General features: G+C 37.5%; 1 protein-coding gene across 2 annotated transcripts in view; it reads right to left on the bottom strand.

Annotated features, from left to right (window-relative positions):
* The window catches only part of RNF169 (ring finger protein 169), an 89,626-nt gene that overhangs the window by 47,639 nt on the left and 14,400 nt on the right, over positions 1-27,587 (bottom strand). For both annotated transcript variants that reach the window (XM_045894438.3, XM_064576921.1), the window contains exon 2: positions 12,598-12,671. In XM_045894438.3, the coding sequence (XP_045750394.1) occupies positions 12,598-12,671 (74 nt within the window). The remainder of the gene's footprint in view (positions 1-12,597; positions 12,672-27,587) is intronic.

Below are 27,587 nucleotides of genomic sequence, written 5' to 3' on the forward strand. Positions count from 1 at the left end.
TTGTTCTCTTCACTTTTATATTTGTTTAGTACAAAAATTAAAAATTTTGAAATCATTTCTAACATCTGTTATGCTAGTTAACAAACCTCAGGCGCTAGATGATTATAGAAATAACAGAAGGGCTTATCCGAGTCTATGAAGTGCAGGTTCTGATTACAGTCTTTCGAGGGCTACATAATCGAAGTGTGTATTCCCTATGAGTACTTCGAATGTTAACTAGCTAGCCATGCTTAGAGATTAAAATAAAACATAAATATATATATACCACACACTATTTCAAATGAAATATTTTCAAGTATATTTAGTAACATCCAGAAAGTACTTCTATCATGGATTTTTTAAAGATTTTATTTATTTATTTGACAGAGAGAGAGAGAGAGAGAGCAAGAGCCAAGAACACAAGCAGGGGGAGTGGGAGAGGGAGAAGCAGGCTTCCCGTGGAGCAGGGAGCCCGTTGCGGGGCTCGATCCCAGGACCCTGAGATCATGACCTGAGCCGAAGGCAGACGCTTAACAACTGAGCCACCCAGGAGCCCCTATCATGGATTTTTTAAATAAATTACTTGTGTCTAGTCTCTTGTTTTCAAATCTCTTGGCCCCTAGACACTATGAGCTTCTTTTGAAGGGGACCATGGAACTATGTCCTGTTCATCCTTGATTTTCCCCTCTCCTGCTTGAGTTCTAGACTGGTATCTGTGTTCAGAAAGTTCAGTTTCACAAGTAATTACAGAACACTAGAGTCCACGTGTCAGGCATATTTGTAGTGCTGAGGATACAGCCCTGATCAAAAACGACACAAGTGGTTCACATTGGGCTTACATTCTTGTAGAATGCAATTGAAGTGAATAATAAGGTTGGACTGAACAATTTTGAAAAGGTCCTTCCAACAAATACTCTCCGTGATACAAACTGTTCTGTTGTGGTGACCGACTAGTCCCCATGCTTTGGGGGAACTTCTCTCAAATCCACAACAGAAGGCAACCAACCAACCCGACAGTGCCAAGAACACAGGGCTGGTGGGAGGAGGGCTGCCGGATGGCACTTTAAAGACAAGAGGCTCATTCATCCATGACTTTTTCATTTTCTTATCTGCATTGGTAAAATGGTCCACTGCCCAATGATAGGCTACAGAAATAGTCTGTGACAACCGGAGGACCATACAGCTTCATGGTGTTTCATTCATCTGCCTGCAAAGTTTTCCTATAAATTAAGATGATGATATATGAAAGCATTCAGTTAATTATACCAGTTACACACATTTAACTCATTTTCTACATTTTCTAGTTATCTCTGGGCCAAAGTGTCTCAAACTGGGGCCCTAGACCGCTAAGACGTTCACAAAGGTGGTAATGGGAATCTTTAAGTTAATTTGCAACATATTTTTAACAATTTTACAAATCATACACTTATAGCCCATAAGGTTGTACCCACTAAATATCACCATCTCAATAAATGGGTTGAATACATTTTTGTTGATGTCTAGGGCTTATTCTTTAATAGAAGGTATTAAAAATATTTTAAATTCTTAGGGAGGTGATGAAAGGAATATAAGCTGATAAAGTAGGAGTATAACACCACTGCCTTCAGAACCATTACTTCAAGCATAATGAACCTGTTAATCAAATTAGTGTCAGAACATTTTAATTTACTTTGGTATCCAGAGCAGTCAATGCTTTATATCTTCTATCTGTTTCCTAGACTCTCATTTGATACTAAGAGTTACCACTTCCACAGGGTCTAATTGGTGATTATTGCTGATGCTGCCGCCAAAAATAAAGCATTTGGGGTAAACTAGGACTACCTGCAGTTTCCATTTCACAGCATCCTGAATCATAGCAAACGATCTCTTGCATACAAGGCTAAAGCCATGATTTCCACTCGAGCAATCACATAAACAGCACCAAAGCAACTGATGTGCTCTTATGATTCTTACCTAATTTTAAAGATATCATATTGATGATACTATACTCCCTTCACTTTAAATTCTCAAACACCTTTCAATTTGAATGTTACGTTTAGAATTAAGCACATATAAATATTTATACTAAGATAACATTGTACAAATTTTCTCCTTTATGTAATAAGTATTTAAAATTATTCCAATATAGGTTTTAAATTACATGCATTATGCAGAAATGCATATAAAAGTAATTGCAGGCATTCAAGTTTACACATAAGTTGAACCAGCAGATACTCTATTTTTGCCAAGCTAAAACACTGAGTGAATGGGAGGGAACTCACATATGAGAAGTAGAAAGAAAGATCTCTAAGTAATCAATTATGAAAAGGCAAAGACAGGCCTTCTTCAAAAGTTCAAGAAAATCTGAATTCATTTGGTTGATACCACTAACTTTCCAGCTTCCAACTATGACTTTTTGATGGTCAGTCATTGCTTCGTCAAACAAACAAACAAACAAATGGCAGCAATGGAAGGGGTTACTTTGTGCTAGATTTTTCAGAATTCCAAATTTTAAAGAATAATAATAATCCTTATATATGGATTACTATGTGCCAGGCACTATTTCACAATAACCCTATAAGCTAAGTACTATGGTGTCCATTTTACAGATGAAGAACTAAGACATAGAGAGACTAGCTAACTTGCCCAAATTCACATGCAGAGCCAGGATTTAAACTCAGACCGTTGGCTCTTACTCATTATAATATAATGTCGTTCATCGTAGTGTAAATTATCCACACCACATCTGTATTGTGACCTTAGAACACATGCATTATTTTTCAGTTTAAGATAAACAAAAAAAATTGAGTCTCTGATGTAAGAAGCAGCAAAGGAGACTTTAAACTCTCATTTGTATCCAGAAAAATATAACCATGCTTGCAATTCCAATGAAAGCAGATTACCTGTGAATTTTCACACAAATCTGGCTAGAGATGAGAAATTTTAAAAATTATCTTGTGGAATCTTTTGAAATATCATTTTTAAAAGTTATTTCTCATTCTTGAATGGTTTTGGCTTAAGGAAAATATTGGCGTATATGTGATATATTACAGTGATATTTTCTGTTATTCTATATAATCATTAAAAATGTTGGCAGGGATCTAAATTTATTGATATGGGAAGTTTCATATGATATGCTGAATAAAAAGATCAGTAAAAATGGCTTGTATAGGGCGCCTGGGTGGCTCAGTCAGTTAAGCATCTGCCTCCGGCTCAAGTCATGATCCTAGTGTCCTGAGATCAAGTCCTGCATTGGGTTTCCTGCTCAGCGGGGAGTCTGCTTCTCCCTCTGCCCCTCCCTCTGCTCGTGCTCTCCCTCTCCCCCTCTCCCTCTCTCCCTCTCACTCTCTCTCTCGCAAAAATAAATAAAAATATTTTTAAAAATGGCTTGTATAGTATGATTCCAAATCTATTTTGTGAAAAGACTTAAGCTTAAATTTATGATAAACATGTAAATGTGGTTATTAGGTGGCAAGATTACTGAGGTTCATTACCCAAACGTCTTTCCTTTTTACAATTCTGTTTTATAAGCAGGAAAAAAAATTTAACTTATTAAAATCTTTACTAATCAGATATTTTTATAAAATAAAATATTTTTTTTTGCAAATAAGAGTTGCAACTGCTCTACAAAATTCTCTAGTTTGGCTTTCACAAGTAGCATTAAAATGACTTTATTTAAACTATTCTCTAAACCATAAAAACTATTACACTAATCCAATAATCTTATAACTACTGATTCTCTCCTCTCACAAATCAAAGAGACAAGGAAAGATAGCACATTGCAGAAATCACTTGAATAGCCCGCTATTATAATTACATTTGATCAGGCTTTGACTTTGCCAAATGTTATTTTCTTTGAAAAGTCATTCCTTGATAAAGTTGCTCCTGACCTTGTCTGAATAGTTGCAAATAGCAAAAGCAGAAAACAACCAGGTTTAACATTTTTAGATTTTTCAGCAATGGCTAACTGTTCTTCCCTCAGGCAGTCAAAATTACAATTTATTGTTTTGAGAGTTTTTCCTTCTTAATACCACACAGCCTACCTTCCCTTAAAGATGTACTATGAGATACTGTATCTATTTTCTGGTTCTAGAAATAGGCACATCAGCACCTGCCAAAAGCAGGCATTTCCTCAAAGATTACACAATAACATTTCTGAGGAATAAGAAAAAAATAACAAATATTGTAGCAAAAAGAACTCTGGAAATCTTAAAACATATCTAGTTCTATTGTGTGCCAGCTATATAATCCTACACGAGTCATTTATCTTAAAAGAAGGAGCTTTGAAACTAGATGACTGACTAATCGATTCAATCAGCATTCAATGAATACCTACGTGCAAGATACTACAGTAAACCACCCCCACTCCCTTCCCATCCATGACGTCGCTGTGGGCAGTTTCAGTCAACCACAGTCTGGAAGCAAATGATCCTCCTCCTGACACATCATCAGGTCAATAGCAGCCTGACGCTGCACCACAGTCAGTGCCTACTCACCTCACTTCATCTCATCGGGTAGGTAGTTTATCATCTACGTTATCATGAGAAGGGTAAGTACAGCACAATATTTTGAGAGAGAGAGAGAGAGACCACATTCACAGAACTTTTATTATAGTATATTGTTATAATTGCTCTATTTTATTATTAGTTATCATTGTTAATCTCTTACTGTGCCTAATTTATAAATTAAACTTTATCATAAATATGTATGTGCAGGAAAAACCACAGTATATACAGCGTTTGGTACCATCCACAGTTTCGGGCACCCACTGGGGGTCATGGACCATACGCCCCATGGATCAGTAGGGATGACTGTATCTTACATGCAGTGGAGAGTTAAAGAGACTAAACAGAGCCACCTTGAAAGATTTTACAATCTAATAGGAAAGAAAAATTTAAACGAGCACTCTGCTGCTTCTGAAGTGTGCCAGAATATATTTTAAACTTTGTAGGTAAATACAAGCTCCTTTTAAAATAAGCAGATTTTTTAAAAGGTGGGGGGTGCCTAAGGCCAGCTCAACATTCAGCTCATGATGCAATGAATAGCCAAACAGATTTAAGTGAAATGTTCTAGAGAGAGAAAGGGAGAGACAGAGAGCATTGAGCAGGGGGAGGGGCAAAGGGAGAAGCAGGCTCCTCGATGAGCAGGAAGCCTGATCAGGACCCTGGGATCATGACCTGAGCGGGAGACACTTAATCGAATGAGCCACCCAGGCGCTCCATGAAATGTTCTCATTTTAATAAAGTGCATTATATTTTAAGTTCATGGCATAAAGATAATAAAAGAGACGTTAAAGATTTTATTTATTTATTTTATTTTATTTATTTATCAGAGCGAGAGAGCACAAGCAGGGGGAGCAGCAGGCAGAGGAAGAATCTGGCTCCCCCGCTAAGCAGGGAGCCCGATGCAGAACTCGATCCCAGGACCCTGGGGATCATGACCTGAGCAAAAGGCAGTCGCTTAACTAACTGAGCCACCCAGGCGCTCCAACAGAAGAGACTTTAAAGATATCTAATTTCAAAAACAATTACGTCCTAAAAGTTTACTCACCTTTAAAAAATTCCTTCACAAAAGTTATTGTCTGCCTCATAGAGACATTATTCACTTCAGTAACCCATTGACCATTATCTGATTACCCTGTGCTCTGGCTAAGGACTAAGAACTGCATGCTTACTACTTGAATAATTCAACCAGCAATGGAGAGAAAATACTCCTCAAAAATGAACCACTAGGGAGGGAGAAAAAAGAAAATGGATAGGTCAGTAAACCAGCTCAGAGAAAGCCTAAACCACTCATGTGACCCACAGAATTATCGAGAACAGTTCATCTTTCCCACTACAGAAACCAGGGAGATAAGCAGTCTAGAAGCAGAGGCTGTTTTTTCCCCCTACTTTCAACCTTTCAGAGTCCAATGATTCAAAGAAGACAAACAAGAGCATGTGGATTATATGTTTCCTAATTCTAACATAAAGCAACTATTTAAACACGTGGTCAGAATTAAGCATCTAACAAACTATATAAGCAGAAGAAATAATGGTGTAAATAATAAGCTTAATCCAACCAATAAATAGAACTTATAGAGATGAATCAATTATTTCAAAAGACAAAAATGACTAATGGTCTCACATAGAATAGAAACAAAGATATCAATATTGAAATAATCTGCTAAATTTATTTTTTGATTTCAACATTTACTGTAGACAAGAATATAACAAGAATATGTACATACACTATACACACACACATATATACATATACATACACACACATATTAAAGAATGAATACAACAAAATTATTTCCTCAAGCAATGTAACAAGATAGAGGACTGAGCACATGCTAATTTTCTCCTTCCACTTAAAAACCCCATAAATGTCAGGGAAAAAAGAAGCCAGGAACTTTTTTCAATATAATACATCTATAAAAGCACAGAAAAAAAAAAAGCATGCCATTAGTAGTCAAGTTTACAAATGCTCTAAAGATAGAACTGGTTTTCACATTCAAAGATTGTGAACAAGCAATGCACAGAAAAAATATAAATGACCAGCAAATATAAGATGCTCCTCCTAGCTAGTAATCAGGGAAATGTAAATGAAAACAATGAGATACCATTTTTATCTAGCACATTAGCAAAATATTAAAAATAATGATAAAAGTTTGGCAAAGATTTAAAGAAAGGGGACTCTTTTTTACTGTTGGTGAGAGCGTTAGTTGAAAAAGTCTTTTTAAAAGGCAATTTGTTGGGGCACCTGGGCAGCTCAGTTGGTTAATCGGCTTCCTAGGGTCCTGGGATGGAGGGCCATATGTCAGACTCCCTGCTTAGCAGGGAGTCTGCTTCTCCCTCTCCCTGTGCCCCTCCCCCCACTCGTGCTGGCTCTCTCTCTCTCTCAAATAAATAAATAAATAAAATCTTAATTAAAAAAATAAAAGGCAATTTGTTAATATCCACCAAAATACAAAGTGTATATACCATTTGACCCTGAACTTTCAATTCTAGGAATCTAAACTAAAGGAAGTATTTGCTCACATATATTCACATGTATTCAGTATAACATCTCTTTAAAACTGGGAGAAATTGAAAGAATTTAAATGACTAATGATAATGGAATAGTTAAGTGAATTATGCCTCATCCATACTATGAAATACCATTCAGGATGAAAGAATATCTATATGAAAGCCTTACCTCCCACAAAAAAACCACACATTGTAGTGAAAAAAAAGAGCACATTACAGAAGAGATCATACTATTCCTCAAAAATTCTAGCTTCTCTGAAGCATTTACCATCAGACTGTAACACCCACAACCCCTCTTTGCGGTAGACACCTACCTATATCTTTGTCAATTCCCCTTATTCATAGAAGAACTTAGCACCTATGTTTCTCTCCAACTACTCCAATGATCAGTCCTAAAGAATTCAATATCAGTATACTCTCTCAGTTCCTTTACTTCCTCCTAAATAAGTCTTTTCTTCCATCCTACTTCAGTTGTCTACTGCCTGATCATACTCTAAACATTCTCCTGTCCAGTAACTAAACTACCTCCCAGTCTCACTTTTGAGCCTCTCACATTTAGACCACCACTCCCTAGCTTTCCAGTTTGACTGGTATGCTAGTGATTCTACTTTTACAATTTTCTATCACCATCAAAACCTCAATCCATTGACCCTACCATGCTTTCACTGTCCATCATGTTGTCATCTCCTCAATTCCCTCCTTAAATAACCTCCTCAAAAACCATGGTCCAAAACAAAACAATGTATAAATGTAGAGACCCAAAGGGATACGTGCATCCTGATGTTTATAGCAGCAATGTCCACAATAGCCAAACTATGGAAAGAGCTAAGATGTCCATCGACAGATGAATGGATAAAGAAGATGTGGTATATATATATATATATATATATATATACAATGGAATATTATGCAGCCATTAAAAAAACCCTGAAATCTTGCCATTTGCAACGATGTGGATGGAACTAGAGGGTATTATGCTAAGAGAAATAAGTCAATCAGAGAAAGATATGTATCATATGACCTCACTGATATGAGGAATTCTTAATCTCAGGAAAGAAACTGAGGGTTGCTGGAGTGGTGGGGAGTGGGAGGGATGGGGTAGTTGGGTGATGGACATTGGGGAGGGTATGTGATATTGTGAGTACTGTGAATTGTGTGGGACTGATGAATCACAGACCTGTACCTCTGAAACAAATAATACATTATATGTTAAAAAAAAAAAAAAGAAGAAGAAGAAGAAGAAGATAGCAGGAAGGGAAAAATGAAGGGGGGGGAATCGGTGGGGGAAACGAACCATGAGAGACTATGGACTCTGAGAAACAAACTGAGGGTTCTAGAGGGGAGGGGGTCGGGGGATGGGTTAGCCTGGTGATGGATATTAAGGAGGGCACGTATTGAATGGAGCACTGGGTGTTATACGCAAACAATGAATCATGGAACACTACATCAAAAACTAATGATGTAATGTATGGTGATTAACATAACATAATAAAATAAAATTAAAAAAAAAAACAACCCAGGGATGCCTGGGTGGCTCAGTCGGTTGAGCGTCTCGTCTGCCTTCAGCTCAGGTCATGATCCCAGGGTCCTGGGATCGAGCCCCACATTGGGCTCCCTGCTCAGCGGGAAGCCTGCTTCTCCCTCTCCCACTCCCCCTGCCTGTGTTCCCTCTCTTGCTGTCTCTCTCTCTCTCTCTGACAAATAAATAAAAGCTTAAAAAAAATATTTTTAAAAATTTAAATAAATAAATAAAACAATTCAGCTGGTATGTGCCTTTCTCCCCCTACCTTCTGTCTAGATGTGAGTCTAGAGAAGGATCAGCCATCCCACAGTACAAGGAAACAGGCACACTTGAAGATGTCTAAACAGAAAGACAAAAGGAACCTGACTTCCTGATGTCATGAAGCTGCCGTATCAGCCCTAGGCTGCCTACATCTGGTTTTTGTTACTTGAGAAAAATAAAACTCCTAATTTGTTTGGGTTGTTATTTTTGGGTCTCTACTATTCACAGTAAATACAATTCCTAACTCCTAGGCCCATTATTGTTTATTCCCTACAGCACAACCAGAGAGACCTTTAAAAGTATGAGTCAGATCATCTTACTGGCTTCCCATCACACTTAAAATAAATTTAGGTTCCTTAACAGGTCAACTAGGCCTTCTTTGATATGGCCCTTCTATTTCTCCCAACTCATCTCCTACCAAATCCCCATACCACCCTTCCACCCACGACTTACACACTCAAGCTCCAGCCACACTGTTCCTTGAACAAGCCAAACTTGTTTCTATTCAGGGTCTTTGCATTCGCTGCTCCTTTGCCTGGAATCCTCTTTCCTCATACCTTTATTTGGCTTGCTACCTTACTTCTTCCAGGTAGCAACTCAAACATTGCCTTCTCTGAGAGACCTTCCTGATTACTGTATCTAAAACAGTCTTTTTCTGTCTCTTTTTAAATTGAATTCCTCTCCATTCCCCTGTGACTCTTCTGATCCTACCTTATTAATATATAGTAAGTATTTGTTTGCTAATTATTTACTATCTTCTGCACTAGAATGGAATCTCCCTGGGCAAAGACCTTCGGTGTCTTCTTCAACACCATATCCTCAATGCCTGGCACACAGTAGGGACACAAAAAATATCTGATGTATAAATCAATATACATAATGATCTCATTTATACTGAAAAAGACTAAAGCATATGTGTGTGTGTGTGTGTGTGTAAGTATATAAAGGACCTAAGATAGACACTAAACTGCCGATACTAGTTAACTATGGTGAAGAGAATGAGAAATAAGGAAAAGAGGAACTTTCACATTTTGCTCTACATATTCCTGCCTTGCTTTTCTTATTAAGAAAACAAAATTACCTATGATATATGGCAAGAAGAAAACTTTAAACATATTCAGAAATATAAATCCACAGAATCATACAATTTAGAAACTCATAGTAACCTAATAAGTGTAACACTACCCGCAGGTAGGAGGATCTATGATTACTAAGTAAATATCTTTTAAAAGAACTAAAATTAGAAGAATAAAATTCTTATTAACTTTTTATAGCCCTTACAAAAGTTTTTACTCTCTCTTAAACAAAATAAAATACACCATATAAAAAGTATATTACTAGCATGTGTTATGCATCAAAATAGTCATGGTGAGTTGTGTAGAATTTCCACTCACCAACCCTTGCTTCTAGAAACTTTTTTTTAAGATTTTATTCATTTACTTGACAGAGAGGGAGAGAGCACATGAACAAGGGGGAGGGGGCAGAGGAAGAGGGAGAAGCAGGCTCCCTGCTGAGCAGAGCATGGATGACGTGGGGCTCGACCCCAGGACCCTGGGATCATGACCTGAGCCAAAGGCACCCAGGTGCCCTGCTTATAGAAACTTTTAAGGATTTTCCTTCCATAAATATTCATCCAGTAATATAGATATTTACTTTGTTTTGTTTTAGAAAATACATACTCTACGAGACACCTTTTCTCTATCAAGGTCTCCATCCAAATGTCTAGTGCCTTTTAATTTTTCTCTACAAGTTTATTGAGGCATATTTTACATGTTATATAATTCATCTACCTCAAATGTATAATTCAGTGACTTTTAGTAAATTTACCAAGTTGTGGAACACACCATAAATCAGGTTTAAAAATCTTCACCACTGCAATTAAATCGCTCATGCCCTTTTATTGTTAACCCCCATTCCCACCTCCTACTTCAACCAACCTTTAGTCTCCTGTCTGTCTCCATTACATTTGCCTATTCTGGACATTTCCTATAAATGTAATCATACAATATGTGGTCCCTTGTATCTGATTCTTTTCACTTAGCATCTTTTTGAGGTTCACCCAAGTGATAGCATGCACCAGTAATTCATTCTATTTTACTGCTGAATATTATTCCACTGTATAGATATGCCATATAGTGCCTTTTGATTTCCTGACTTGAATTTCCATTTTCCAGGTTGTACGATGGATGCCAGCAACTTGGGTACTTGGAGTTGGGGGGAGGGAGCTATATATGTCATTTATTTAACCCAAATAACATAGGTGAATGTTTTTCAAACCCAATCCAGTTTACATAGGGTAAGATTGTCCTAACTTCACTTAACATCATTCTGCCATTTAAAATGCTTTTAAGACCATTTTTCTGTCCCTCCCTCCTAAAAGGAGTAAAAGCACAGTTCCCAAGGTTTCTTTCTCTCTCCCAAAGCTTATAAAAACCTCTACTCTTACTATGCATTCTGTTTTATCTCCTTTTTATACCTCCAATTCCTTGTTTTCTCTTTATCTTGAAGCTGAAAGCTTTAAAATTTCCATATTCTCCAAGTTTGTAAAAAGGTATATCAGAATTAAATATCTGCAGATTCTGGAATTTTATTTAAGAGGAATCTGTGGTTCTTTTGATGTGGTCCCTATAAAAAATTTCTTTCTATGTAGAAAAAAGCTTTGTAAGTGATTTAAAAACCAAAAAAAACCTCTCACAATACCAATATAAAAGGAGCATGAGGACCCAAGTTAACATTTGACACTCTCATTTAAAAGAGAAAGTCAAAGAATATACAGTAATTAAACAAAGTTCTCTATTTTCTCTTTAACATGACCTTTTTAAAGACTGATTTTTTCATTCAGTGTAAAATGCCACAATAATGTTATTGTCTCACCTGTTTTATGATGATATCTGACTCAGATTAAGTGGATTACCTTTATAAAATACTAAATATACACATGTAGAATAATTTACAAAGGTGGGTAAGGTATGGTGGTGTAGGACAAGGGCTGGGGAAGGATGATAACAAATCTTGTAACATACTTATTACCAGCCTTTTTGACATATTAATTCTCTAAGTGATTCACAGACAATAAGCTTGAAAACATCGAAAATAAGATGATGGGGACATAGCTAAAAGGTTTCCCAGTGGTAAATGTTCTCTACCTAGAAAATTATTTTACTTCCCCCCCCCTTACTGTCCTAAGCTACAGTTCATTTGCAGTACATAACAGAGTAAAAGCAACAAAAGATAACACCAGTTTCATGTAATTAGAGGAACCTTGCAAGGTAAGGAAAAATAATACAAGCTATTATTATTAGAGCTTAAATGTTGGCTTTTAACCAAGATTTAAATACCAAGAATAGGGACACCTGGGTAGGTCCCTGGGTTAAAAATCCAACTCTTGGTTTCAGCTCAGGTCAGGTCATGATCTCATGGATTGTGGGACTGGAGCCCCACATGGAGCCCTCCCCGCAAACCTTGTGGCAGGCTCTGGGCTCAGCAGGGAGTCTGCTTGAGATTCTCTCCCTCTGCCTCTCCCTACACTGGAGCGTGCTCTCTCTCTCTAATAAATTTAAATAAGTAAGTAAATAAATAAATGCCAAGAACACCCCTCTTGGTGGCCAGTTATTGTAGCAGGTATACGACAGGCCAGGTGAGCTACAGTTTCATCTATGACAGGACAGTTAAAAAGGGGTTCTTAGTTAAGGTTTACTCTACCTCTATTAAAGCTACAGTATAAGGTAGTATGGAGACAGGCTCTGCATTGTAAATTTCAAAAACTCCCACCAAGTATTCTTTAATGTCATCATTTCAATTTACTTTAAGAAAATGAGTGGTGTGATCATGTTTATACTGTACCTTTCTCAGGCTTTCATATTCCTCACGAAGTTCTCCAGGCTTGCTTAATTTGATTGGTGCTCTGAATATAAACTCTGGAGGAAAGGGAAAAGAAAACACTTTTTAACAGGACTTTCTAGGAAAGAACCCAAAACCCTATCCTACTGCTGTCCCCACATTATAAACCACATAAAAAATTGTGGTCATCTTAATTTGAATATTCATTCACTCATTAACAAATATTTATTAAAGTTCTAAGCACTGGGGAGAAGCAATGAACAAATAAAGCCCTTGCTCTCATGGAGTTTACAGACTTACAGGCAATAAACAAACAAGTGTGTCCATATAATACGACTGGTAGTACAAAGTGTTACAGAGGAAAATAAATGTAGGATGAAAAAAAGAAGATTATTTTATAAAGAGCGGTCTGAAAGAGCCTCACTGATAAAGTCCCATGTTAAAGGACCTTAAGAAAAAATCCTATTTAAAGCTTAGTTCAGTGTTACCAAGTAACATATTAAATGAGCTACAGTTTTATTCATAACACTGTATTTTCCTTTTTCAATATTGCCAGCAGAGTATTTTCTTGCATACAACCTGTAAATATTTTCGGTATATAACCTGATTTTTTATCCTTAAAGCCTTTGTGGTTTTCATTGGCCTATAGAATGAAGTCAAAACTCTTCAACCCATCATTCAAGGCTCTCCAAAGATGGATCACAACTTCATCACAATTTCTTCTTTCTCCAGCATTGGATCTCTTAACCCTACCAAGTTACAATAGATACATGCCATATATTTTTAAACCTTCTGTGCTGTTTTCTCAGCTGACATTGTTTTTTCCCCTTATCTCTACATATTTTTAAATCCGAGATATTCAGGACCACAGAAGGCACACAACCAACACACGTTGGTAATATAAATAGATGATAAAAACCCAGATGAACAATAGGAATAAAAGACAAGTTCTAAATGCGATCAAAAAGGAGGGAGAAAGTACACACTTCTGCCTCCTTAAATGTACATGACACGTCTATATACTTCTTTGTACATGTAGTGATCAAAATATAGTATTAATTTTAAGACTTACTAAGAACTCTATATCCCATTGAGGTTGACAAATATTTGTTGTAGAAAAGTAGGCTCCTTAAAAAGTTGACTTTTATCCTTTTTCAGTTGTCTCAACTATTCTGAAAGACTCTTATTTAGTACACCTGAGAAATGTGGAAGAGACTTAGAAACGGGCTCTAATGCAAAAGCAGGGAACAGTAACTTAAAGGCCTACAAGTACTAGAGAATTGTCAGACTCCTGGTGTGGGAGGCAAACATTCTAGCACCTTCACTCACTTATAAAAAAAAGTCCTGATGATTATTTTAATCATATCCCTTAAGCACATTTCCAATTATAGGCAAATAGTATTTAAAATCTGATACTTTAATAGAGAAGGAGAAGGAGAGAGGAAAAAGAACCCTTAAGGCAAAAAAGTACTTTCAATCCATTTATGGAGAACCTATCACGTGTAAAATACTTCATATATATTTTCTCAGCAAGTCTTCACAGAAATTTTATAAAGTAGGTATTATACCCATTTTACAATAAGGAAAATGAGAGGATAATGACTTGCCTAAGGCCACAAAACTAGTACATGGCAAAACCAAAAACATTAATAGGGATAAAGAGGGAAATTACATAATGATTAGAAAGGCAACCCAAAAAGGAGATATAATAATCACGAACTTGTATGAACATATACCACAGCAAAAACTAATTAAGATTATAACGAGGTATTAAGAAATCCAAAATAATGCAAGAAATTTTAACACACCACAATTAAAAACAGATCAGGCAGACCAAAAGGTAGTAAATATGCAGAAAAACTGAACAACAAAATTAACAGATTTGATCCTAATATATTTATATATATGTATGCACCCAATAGAATATATATTCCTTAAAGTAAACAAGGAACAATTAAAAATACACCAGGTCACGAAGAACTTTCAAAGAATTCATTTTATACAGACTTTGCTCTCGGATCCTAGCTGCTATTTTCTAAGCCAAGTTTTCTGGCTACCCGGCTGATTATTCTGGATTACCCAATATTCTTTCTCAATAAATTCTTTTTCTGCTTAAATGTGCCAGAGTAGATTTCTGCTGATTAAAATGAACAGTCCTGGCTGATTCCATCTTTTAGACAGAACTATAAAATGACCATAAACCAACCTCTAAGAAAAAAAAAGAGAGAGAAGACTAATACTAAGAATAAAAAGGAGGACCAAAATACAGATAACAAGGGGAGTTTAAATCTCCAAAGACTATTCAAACAATGCTCTCATGGATGATCTTGCATGTATATCATTTTGCAAGTGATTTCCAGCAAATTGCTGGAATCAGAATTACTGTGTCAAAGAATATATGCATATGTGCTTTTGTAATTTTGGTAGACAATACCAACTCGCCCTTCCTTTTTGTAGCCTATACTGACTTAGGTCCCACCAGCAATGCAAGAGAGTGTCATCTCCTTGTATCTTTTCCAACACAATGAGCGTTGAAACTTTTTAGTTTTGCCAATCTAACAGGTGAAATTCTGTATCTTATATACATATTTTATGAGTGAGATTGAGTACTTTTCATGTTTGAGTAATTTGCGTTTACTTTGAAATGAAACGCCTATGCATTTCCTTTATTCCTTATATTAACATTTTCTTCTTGATTTGTTAAAGCTCTCTATAAGGAAAATTAGCCTTATGTCACATGACTAGCAATACTTTTCCTAGTTTATCATTTGCCTTGACTTTGCTCATAGTGGTTATTTTTAGGTAGTTATACTACTCAAACTCCTTTTTCGTGGCTTCCGTATTTTGTATATTTGGAAAGACCTTTCTCAGGCCAACATATAATAGCAAATATCATAGTTTCTTCTGATACAAAGTATAAGACTCTTCTCCTACCTACTTAAAAAAAATCTAAATATTTTTATTTGGGGAGCAACATAAGGAGCATAATCTTATTCAGGCTTATAAATTTACAAGGGACCAAAAATCTTTTAGTGATGGCCTGGTGGAAATTATGAAAAAAAATTTTTTTAAGATTTATGTATTTGAGAGAGAGAAAGAGAGGGGGAGGGGGGGCAGGGCAGAGGGAGAGAATCTTCAAGCAAACTCTCCACTGAGTGTGGAGCCCGACAAGGGCCTTGATTGTACAACCCATGCAATCATGACCTGAGCCAAAACCAAGAGTCAGACGCTTAACCAATTGAGCTACCCAGGTGCCCCTATGAAAATTTTAATTACTGTTGGATAATTTGCTTTCTCTAAAATGGTTCCTGCTAACATTTAGAACAAAAATGTCCAAAGAGCTTACCATCTTCATTATATCATGTAAATAATACAAAGTTAAAAGCCTGATCCCCAACTTAGAAGTTTCCAGAGCCTTGGATAAGTCAGTCTTAACTTCCTCTTCTGTAAAATCAGACTAATACCTATCATGACAGGCCATTATGAGCATCAAATGAGTGTATTGACAGTGAATATACTATATACTATTTCAGCCAGTAGAGTGGCATACAATAGAATCTAGTAATTATAAAATTGCCTCTGGTGTTGGAGAGATAAAGAAATTGTGGTTTGGTCTGATTTACTTGCAAGTACAACTTACAAGAAACAAAGATAAATGATCCAACTGCTTTGATAGGTATATTAGATGAAAAGTTAAATTCACTTTGGGATACCTATTAAGAAATCTCAAAGTTCATATATATGGCCAAATGGAACTCAGCATAGTGACTGAAATCTTACTATGCCTTGACTTATTTGAGAGTAAATGTAACGTAATTTGAGAGTAAAGGTACCAATTTACATTCAGCAATATCAGTACTGATATAGATTAGCTTAATCTTGGACTAAGATTAATAATGTTTGTCATTAAGAATACAAAATGCTAAATAGTCAAGATCACTTTTTGCCCCAACAGAACTGTGCTACATTAAATGACATTGTGCCCAAAAGTTCAAAAATTATATAGCTAAATATAAAACATGAATTGGTCCAACATGACATTAACTTAAATATTTAATCCTATTTCCTATTTTACTAATGCCCTCCAGAAATGTCAACAAGGCAAAAAAAAAAAAAAAAACATCTTTTTCCTATGGACTTTCAAAAAGAACGTATTAGATTCTGATACCTGCTCTGTCAATTAAGTGCCAAGGCTTCTCTTTGCCTTGGCCTCCTCATTGATCAAATGAAGATCAAAATACTGGCCAACCTACCTCCTAGGAATGCAGAAGATCACAATAGAAGGAGTAGTAATCAATGAAGAATCCCTATAATAAATAAAAACAGCTAACATTTAATAAAAGCACACTACATGCTAAGTGTTATATATACATACATACACACACACATACACGGAGAATGCAGAAAAGAGTTAACATAGCAGGCCTGACTATCTTAAAAGGCCCACTAGCAAGGCTGGCCCTTGGCTGGCTGGTGCCTAGGAACTTGGATTTCAGGAGAGTTCCCACCCTCCCTATCTGATTAGGTACAGATTACTGCACCTAAACTGTTGGTAGAAACAATCCAGTTATGCTGACTACCTTCTTTCCTGCTGGGAGTCTGGAACTGTGGCACATGCTAGGCAGAGGGATCATCAACCCCTAATAAAAGCCCCTTCTAATGAGCTTCCCTAGAGGCACATTTCACATGTGTTGTCACAACTTATTGCTAGGGGAATAAAGCACTTTTGGTGTGACTCAACTGAAAGAGGACTCTGAAAGCTTGCACCTGGTTTCCCCCTGAACTTTGTCCCATGTGCCTTTTCCCTTTGCTGATTTTGATTTGTATCCTTTCACTATAATAAATCATAGCCATGAATACAACTATATGCTGTGTCCTATTAGTACTCCTAGTAAATCAGCCTAACTGAGTGGTCTTGAAGCTTTCCTAACACACACACACCATGCACTAAAATTAAAATATCTTTAGATCTCAGTTTCTACCTGAGACACGAAGGCAACTCACTAGATAACTTCTAAAGTTAATGATTCAGTAACAATATTTTTATTTCATTTTCATTTACCCCTCAATAGGTTTCTCTAAATTCTGAACTACTCTATTAAAGTCTAACATTATGGGTAAAAATGCTATTAGGATTTTCAACTTATATAGAGTAGCTATAATATCAAATAATTTCTTTGAAGCTTTACGAAACATGGTGTTTCAATCCATTTGGACTATTGACAAATGGAACAGAAAAAGGCTAGAAAAATGAAAATCTCCCTATTTATTTATTTATTTATTTATTTTTAAAGATTTTATTTATTCATTTGAGACACAGAGATACAGAGAGAGAGAGAAAGCATGAGCAGGGAGAGAGGCAGAGGCAGAGGGAGAAGCAGGCTCCTCGCTGAGCCAGAAGCCCAATGTGGGGCTCGATCCCAGGACCCTGGGATCATGACCTGAGCTGAAGGCAGACGCTTAACCATCTGAGCCACCCAGGCGCCCCTATTTATTTATTTATTTATTTATTTATTTATTTATTTATTTATTTATTTTAGAGAGAGAGAGAGTGTGAGCTGGGGTGGGGGCTACAGAGGGAGAGGGAGAGAGAAAATCTTAAGCAGGCTCCATGTCCAGCACAAAGCCTGATGCAGGGCTCAATCTCACAACCCTGAGATCATGACCTGAGCCGAAATCAAGAGGCAGACCACTTAACTGACTGAGCCACCCAGGTGCCCCAAAATCTCCCCCCCCTTTTTTTTTAAAGATTTTATTTATTTGACAGAGAGAGACACAGTGAGAGAGGGAACACAAGCAGGGGGAGTGGGAGAGGGCGAAGCAGGCTTCCTGCGGAGCAGGGAGCCCGATGTGGGGCTCAATCCCAGGACCCTGGGATCATGACCTGAGCCGAAGGCAGACACTTAACGACTGAGCTGCCCAACCGCCCCCCAAAATCTCCCCTTTTTAAATCAGAGTCTTCTACGATGTCTCTTAAAACTGACTGGAGAACATGTATACAATCAACATTATTAATTGTACAAATTATTTATCAAACATTATTAACCTTTCAAGTTCCCTGCTTTTTAATGAAGAAAAAATAATCATTTGTGTGTGTTTTTTTTTAAAGATTTTATTTATTTATCTGAGACAGAGAGAATGAGAGAGACAGAGAGCACATGAGGGGGGGGGGTTAGAGGGAGAAGCAGGCTCCCTGCCGAGCAGGGAGCCCGATGCGGAACTTGATCCAGGGACTCCAGGATCATGACCTGAGCCGAAGGCAGTCGCTTAACCAACTGAGCCACCCAGGTGCCTGAAAAAGTAATCATTTGTAATAAAATAGTTGTTGTATGCTGATGTGGGACTTTTCTATTTTCTTCTGCCTTTCTAGGGTCATATGTCAGATTCCTCCTCTCCAAAAGATGAAATTATGGTTGAAACACATGCAATACTACTCCTAAAGCAGAGAAACAGGAAAAAACCCAGATGACCTTTGGTATGGAGATGACTTTTTAGATACACGATCAAAAACGTGATCTGTGTACATCATTAAAATTAAAAATTTCTGCTCAGCAAAAGACAAAAAAACGAGAAGGCAAACCACAGACTGGAGAAAATATCTGCAATAGACATAGCTGACTTAAGACTGTTATCTAAAATACATAAAGAACTAGGGGTGACTGTCTGGCTCAATTGGTAGAGCATGCAACTCTTGATCTCAGAGTGGTGAGTTTGAGCCCCATGTTGGGTGTAGAGATTCGAGGTTTGGTGCAATTAGAAAAATGCCTGTCTTAGATTTTGTTTTGTTTGTTTGCCTTTACTAATAAGCAGTCACCCTACCCCAGAGAAAATCTTTTTCAGGAAGGACCTTCGAGGAAGTAATGCTGCTCCTACAGGTCACATTAGACTGAATGCAATGCTCAGGTCACCAGCCACAGGTGGTGTCATTCTTTAAGCATCATATCCTTAGAGAGTTTCTCTTCCTGTTAAACATAGTAGTAGTTGGACAGGCATTAAGAAAATACTACAACCATTGGATTCAAATGGACTAAAAAAAAATGTTAAAAAAATAAAATAAAATATACAAAGAACTATTAAAACTCAAAAGTAAGAAAACAACCTCATTTTTAAAAATGGGCAATAGACCTTAACAGACACCTCACCAAAGATATACACATGGCAAATAAGCATATAAAAAGATACTCCATATCATGTCATTAAAGAATTACAGATTAAAACAAGATACCACTCTGTACCTATTAGAATTGCCAAAATCCAAAATACTGACAACACCAAATGCTGGGGAGGATGTGGAGCAAAAGGAACTCATTCATTGCTGGTGGGAATGCAAAATGGTACAGCCACTTTGGAAGATGTATCTGGCAGTTTCTTAAAAAACTAAACATAGTCTCACCATATGATCCAGCACCTGCATGCCTTGATATTTACCCAAATGAGATGAAAACCTATGTCCATACAAACCCTGCACAAAGATATTTTTATCTGCTTTATTCATAATTGCCAAAACTTGGAAGAAACCAAGATATCCTTTAGTAGGTAAATAGATAAATTGTGGTACATCCAGAAAATGGAATATTATTTAGCGTTAAAAAGAAATGAGCGGGGCGCCTGGGTGGCTCAGTCATTAAGTGTCTGCCTTCGGCTCAGGTCATGATCCCAGGGTCCTGGGATTGAGCCCCGCATCGGGCTCCCTGCTCAGTGGGAAGCCTGCTTCTCCCTCTCCCACTCCCCCTGCTTGTGTTCCCTCTCTCACTGTGTCTCTCTCTGTCAAATAAATAAATAAAACCTTTAAAAAAAAAAAAAAAAGAAATGAGCTATTAAAGACATGAAATGACATGGAGGAAACTTAAATGCGTATTACTTAGTCAAAGAAGCCACCCTAAAAAAGCTACATACTGAATGATTCTAACCATATGACATTCTAGAAAAGACAAAATTATGGAAACAATAAAAAGATCAGTGGCTGACAGGAAGGGAGGGGGGTTGGGGATGAGGTGGCAGAGTTCAGAGGATTCTTAGAGCAATAAAAATACTCTGTACGATATTACAGTGATGGATATATGTCATTATGTGTTTGCCCAAACCCACAGCATATACAACACGAGTGAACCGTAAGGTAAACTATAGACTTTGGGTGATTATAATGTGTCATTGTAGGTTCATCCTTGGTTACAAATCTATTTGGTGAATGATATCGATAATGGGGGAGACTAAAAACACCACCACCCTCCTTAGTCCAGAGGAGTTAGTCCCAAAGTCAATTCCTCCACCACCTCCTATAGGGATTTTCAAGTTTTTCGGCAGCACAGAAACAACTACTCACCCTTCTTCCTTCACCTCAGAAAAGACATGCTGGAAACTCCTTCAGGTGTCACTGAGTTGCTAAATATCTTGGTATTTGTAAATGAATCCAATGGTTGTAGTATTTTCTTAATGCCTATCCAACTACTACTATGTTTAACAGGAAGAGAAACTCTCTAAGGATATGATGCCTTAAAGAATGACACCACCTGTGGCTAGTGACCTAAGCTGAGCATTGCATTCAGTATAATGTGACCTGTAAGAGCAGCATTACTTCCTCGAAGGTCCTTCCTGAAAAGGATTTTCTCTGGGGTAGGGTGACTGCTTATTAGTAAAGGCAAACAAACAAAACAAAATCTAAGACAGGCATTTTTCTAATTGCACCAAACCTCAGGAATGAAGTATCATTGTCAAAGCATACTCAATACAAAATTAGAAAGAGAACCTCACTCAACTGTACTGGGAAGATGTTAACCCTAACAACTCCCAAAGCCAAAGATAATCATCCCTTGTACCTGACTGTGCTTGAGTTTTCATACCACCGCCCCCCCCCCCCCCCCGCCGCCCCCAGGTTCAATATCTTATCAGTACATCAGGATGAATAAGAACTTTGGACTCAGGTCCCAAGACATAGATCCTAATCTGAATACTCCTACTTTCTAGCTACTTGTCCTTGGGCAAATGAAAAAACTTTTTGGGTGGGGCGCCTGGCTGGTTCAGTTGGTAGAGCACACAACTCTTGATCTCAGGGTCCTGAGTTCAAGCCCCACATTGGGCATGGAGCCTACTTAAAAAAAAGAAATGAAATGAAATGAAAGAAAAGGAAGGAAAAAAAAAAAAGAAAAAAATCTCTTTGGGTAATTTCCATCTCCATCACCACCCGCACGACCATTACGGTGGCTGGCAGTTATGTAGCACTTAAATTATGCCAGGCTCATTTCTAAGCACTTTGTATTTATTAACTTATCTAATCTTCATAATGACCCAAAGGGAAGGTACTATTATCCCCATTTTACAGATGAGGAAACTGAGGCACAGAGCATTTACTTTGCCCAAGGCTATACTGCTATCAGTGAAAGAGCTATGACTTAAACCCAAGCAATCTGGCTCCAGAATCTGTGCTCTTACCTACTATGCCTTATTACTATTTAATAATAATTTTTTATTTTTAATAATTTTTTAAAAAGAAAAAAAAAGCATAACAATCCTATAAAACAATAGGCAAATAACATGAACAGGCAGCTTTTGGAAAAAATAAATTCAGATGACTTACAAACCTATTAAAATGTGTTCAATTTCAATCATATTTTAAGATATTAAAAACTTAAAACAAAATATTTCTTTGTATCAGATTAGCATAGATCAAAGAGTTTGATAAAGACAAGAGTAGCAATGGTATCCTTTATCTTAAAGATAAATCATACACATGTACAAAGATGTACGTACAAAAATGTTCACTGTGGATCATCACAATACTAAAGACTGGAAACAACCTAAATATTGTTCAGTTAGAGACTGACTGAATAAATTATTAGATGACTGGGATACCACAAATCTTTTTTTTTTTAAAGATTTTATTTATTTGTTTGACAGAGACACAGCGAGAGAAGGAACACAAACAGGGGGAATGGGAGAGGGAGAAGCAGGCTTCCTGCCAAGCAGGGAGCCTGATGAGGGGCTCAATCCCAGGACCCTGGGATCATGACCTGAGCTGAAGGCAGACGCTTAACGACTAAGCCACCCAGGCGCCCCTCACAAATCTTTTTCTATACTGTCTGTTCTTATTACTGGTCTGGTCTCTTGGTTTACCCGGTAATTTTTGTTAGAATGTCATTCATTGTGTATGAAAAGCTGTAGAGACTCTGGATGATATTATATTCCTACAGAGGATTCATCATATTCTCCACAAGCAGAAAGAATGAAGGCAGATCACCTCACAATGCAATCAGGACATGAGCTGATTCAAGGCTGGCTGTAATCTTTGTTAATGCTTGTAAAGCCTAGCCTGGTTTGTAGCTCTCCAAGGGTTCAACTGAGAGTCTGGGTGTTTACCAAGACCACCTTCCTTGGAGGAAGTCCTGAACTTTTCTCTCCACTGAAGAACTGTTACAAGAGTGCTTTGCTTTTCAAAAGCTTTCTGAGAAGGTTCTTAGCCTTTTTTGTTTGTTTGTTTTTTTACCCTGCACAGTTTAAGAATCAACAAATCCTCAAGAGAAAAAAAAGCAGGTAGAGAGGAAGAAGGGAGTGGGGATGCCCTTCCCTTCTCTCTGGGATCTTGGCCTCTCAAGTTCTTGTTGCTCTGGCAGCCCTGAACTACACTGTTTGTATCCCCAGCCCTATGAAGAAAGCTTTGCTGGCTTTTCCACCTCTTAAAGTTGCACTCTCCATTAACCAAGAAACCACAAATGTCTGAAGTCCTGGCTGCCTTGGCAACTTAACAATGCCTTCATATAATATTTTTTTTTAAATCAGACTTTTCTAGTTATTCTCAGCAGGAGTTTGGGTCCACTACAATCTGCTCCACCATAGCCAGAAGCAAGATCTACATTTTTCAGAAGCAGTGGAGAAGTGGAGAAGACAATTTTTTCATCATGAAATCACAGACCATTAGTAAAGAGGGAATGAGCAGTGATGAAGAAGACAAAAGTGGAGAATATTCCTTTGAGAAAATCAAGAAAGAGTTACTAATAAAGGTAGAATGTGTGTGGTCCAAGTCCTAAAGAAACTTAAAATCTTACTAGGGAAGGAAAAACATACTTGAGTGAGACAATTATAGAATGTCAGAATTATAAAACTAAACATTTAAGAGCTGCACGGAACAGGGGTGCCTCGCTGGCTCAGTCGATAGAGCATGTGACTCTTGATCTTGAGGTTTTAAGCTCAAGCCCCATGTTGGGGGTGTAGAGATTACCTAAAAATGAAATCTTAAAAAAAAAAAAAAGGAGAAGAACTGCATAGAACAGCAAGAGGTAGACATGCACAAGAGCAAAAGGAAGACAGTGAATCCAAGTCCATCCTCTACAACAAAACATATGTAAGCATGGAGATACACAGGAAATAAGAAACCATTATCCATACTAATCTCAAGGTTACCTGCTTATACTACCTACCACACAACCACTATCAAATGGAATATGTGAAAGGAGAAATCTTAATGTTAAATTAAGCATACCATTTAGAATTAGGAAGGTGAAGACATGGGGAGTGAACCACAAATGTTTTCTAAAACCAAACTAAAGTGGTTTCTATTTTATCTATTTTTTAGTTTACTCTTTCTAAGAGTGCAGATGACAGCCAAGTACTGTCTTAAACTAATGCAACTGCTCATTTACCCCCTTGCCCAAGACAAGTAACAATTTAGAGCAGGCAATATAAAGAGCGGTTACCTGGGAAGAAGAATGGCACAGAGAAAAAGTTAAAAAGCTAATAAGATGTTAATACCAAACTTTAAAGCTGCTTACTTAAGCACCAATAATTAACAGCACATATTACTACTACATGAACGTACCCTGCTTGTATTTTAAAACTATCCTTCAGCAAAGAACTAACCAAATCAAAGTGTCATAGCCCACATACCAAGAACATATAAAATGCTTATAACTTTTGACCTAATAATTAATTTCCAGAAATCTATCTAAGAAAATAATCTAAAATATAGAAGAACTTTTACATAGAAAGATTTTTATTGTGGGGCGCCTAGGTGGCTCAGTCAGCCAAGTGTCTGACTTCAGCTCAGGTCATGATCTCAGGGTCCTGGGATTGGGTCCTGCATCGGGCTCCATATTCAGTGGGGAGTCTGTTTCTCCCACTCTCTCTGCCCACCCACCCGCCTCGTGCGTGTGCTTTCTCTCTCTTTTTCAAATAAATAAATAATCTTTAAAAAAAAAAAAAGATTTTCATTGCAACCTTGTTCATAATTGTAAAACAAAGACTGAGAAAAGCCTAAAAGTCCAATTTTGAGGGAATGGTTAGGCTAATTATGGACATTCTGTATAATGTATGATCATTCTGCCATTAAAATTATATAGAAAGACTTTTTAGAATAATGCGAGCTATTGCTTTAATAAGATAGGAAACCATTTACATTAAATGAGAGATGCAAGTTGCCAGACTGAATGCCTTATAATCTCAAACATTAAAAAAAAAAAAAAAAGAAACAAGGGTGCCTAGCTGGCTCAGTCGGTAGAGTATACGACTCTCAATCTTGGGGTGGTAAGTTCGAGCCCCATACTGGACATAGAGCCTGCTTAAAAAAAAACATTAAACATAGAAATGGCAATAACAAATGGAAAAAGAACAGCAATATAATTGTAGAAGTCACAAAAGGAAAAAAAAATTAGTGATTAGATATGAAGTTATCCTATAAAAGTAAGTACGAATAAGGAAAAAAGTTTCCAGAGATTAAGAAATTAAAGCAGGAATGATCAATGAAGAAAAAGGGAGTTTCTATGGGAAGAGAAAATACACACAAAATAAGGCACGAGACCCCTTCCCCAAGCTTATTAGTGAAGACAAATTTATAAAAAGTCTTTTTAAAAGATTTAAATAACAACAGAGACAATGACAAATGGAATATCACAAAGTAAGCAATTGCTAAATGAAGCTTACAAGCAAACACCGCAATCAATAGGTGTCCCCCCATCCAACCCCAGAAGAGAACCAGGGCTGGGAAGGAGAGGCAGGCTTTAAGAAGATGGGACGAAGCAGAGACTAACTGGTAAAACTTAGGTAACTCAAAAGATGGGAGAAAGAGAAATGCATGTGAATAACAACGCATGAAGTATGAAGGCTGGACAGTGAATAAATATGATTTGCTAGAGCAGAAAGGCTGTTTGGAAGAGTTGTACAGGTCAGATAGGTACGCTGGGGAATAGGGTGTTCTTTACTTTTATGTGAAAACAATGCCAAATTTGGGCAGAATCTCCCCCACATACAGTAGGAAGGGGCTACTTTGGGGACTCTATCAGCAACGCCTACCTGTGTCGGTCACTCAGTTAAGTGTTCGTTTTTTTTTTAATATAGCACGTTACCAGCCACATGAGTATGCCTGATAACTTCCCCAAGTACAAAGATTCTGGGCTGAGGAGAACACTTAGACATTATCACCTACCAGTGTGACACTGGCCACGCTACAACTTCTCTAGCTCTCAGTTTCCCCATTCCCCAAAGGATAATAATACCTCCCTCAAATGAACCATTATGAACGATTAAACATGATTTAATGTTTAATCTGTCTGGTACAGTGTTGGCTATATAGCTAGTATTCGTTATATGTTAGAAACTTCCCCATAAAGAGAAAGAAAAATTCTACTTAACATTTTTCAGGGATAGAAATTTCTTTTTTTTTTATTATTTTTTTTAAGATTTATTTATTTTGACAGAGAGAGACAGCGAGAGAGAGAACACAAGCAGGGGGAGTGGGAGAATGAGAAGCAGGCTTCCCGCCAAGCAGGGAGCCCGATGCGGGGCTCGATCCCAGGACCCTGGGATCATGACCTGAGCCGAAGGCAGACACTTAACGACTGAGCCACGCAGGCGCCCCCAGGAATAGAAATTCCTTAACAATTGTAGGAAAGTATAAGGAACTCAATGAAAAAAAAAATGGCACCAAAGATTTTTTTATATATACATATTAGTGGGGCAACTCGAAAGTACTTACTAAATTAACTGCTAAAAAAAAAGACTAATGATAATACTCAAATTTCAAGTTGCATCTTGCTCCTTTGCTTAAAGATTTAATCTGATTTGTACCTTGATCTGGAAAGAATAATGAGCAGCCTGAGGCTGTAAACTCATGGCCAGATATAAAATATTTTAGGCTTTGCAGACCATAAGGTCTCTGTCACAACTGTCCACTCTGCTGTTGTAGCATAAAAGCAGTCATGGACAGTATGAATGAGTATAGCTATGTTCCAAGAAAAACCTTTATTTACAAAAATTAGCAGCAGTCTGGATCTGACCTGCTGACTCTAGTTATCAACCCCTGGTGCTAAATGTTTGCATCCCCCCAAAATTTGTATATTGAAACTTAATCCCCAAGGTGATGGTATTTAGAGATGGGGCCTTGGAAAGGTGAGTAGGTAATGAGAGCAAAGCCTTCATGAATGGGATTCGTGTCCTTTTGAAAAAGACCCTAGAGAGTTCCCTCGCCCCTTCTACCAAGTGAGAACACAGCAAGATGACAGTCTATAAACTAGGAGGTGGGCCCTCGTGAGACACCAAATCTGTAAGCATCTTGATCTTTGACTTTCCAGCCTCTGGGAACATGAGAAACAAATTTCTGTTATTTTTTTTTTTTTAAGATTTTATTTATTTGAGAGAGAGAGAGCGAGAGAGAGAGCACAAGTGGGAGGAGAGGGAGAAGCAGGCTCCCCACTGAGCAGAGAGCCCGATGCGGGGCTCGATCCCAGGACCCTGAGATCATGACCGGAGCCAAAGGCAGACGCTTAACTGACTGAGCCACCCAGGCACCCAAATTTCTGTTGTTTATAAGCCCCCAATCTGTGGTATTCTGTTATAGTAGTCCAAATTGACTAAGACACATGGACTGGAAAAAGACAAAGTAAGAGAGTAGAGATCCACAGGATTTGCAAAAGCAGGTATTAAATAAGAGTACAGTGAAAGCAGTAAGTTTCCTTGTTGAATCCAGAAATGGCCCAAACAATAAGACACAGTTAGGCAGCCTGCATTGG

The sequence above is a fragment of the Mirounga angustirostris genome, unplaced genomic scaffold (genome assembly GCF_029215605.1).
Source record: "Mirounga angustirostris isolate CCGP_5_RB_7025 unplaced genomic scaffold, mMirAng1.0.hap1 SCAF_13, whole genome shotgun sequence".
NCBI lineage: Eukaryota > Metazoa > Chordata > Mammalia > Carnivora > Phocidae > Mirounga > Mirounga angustirostris.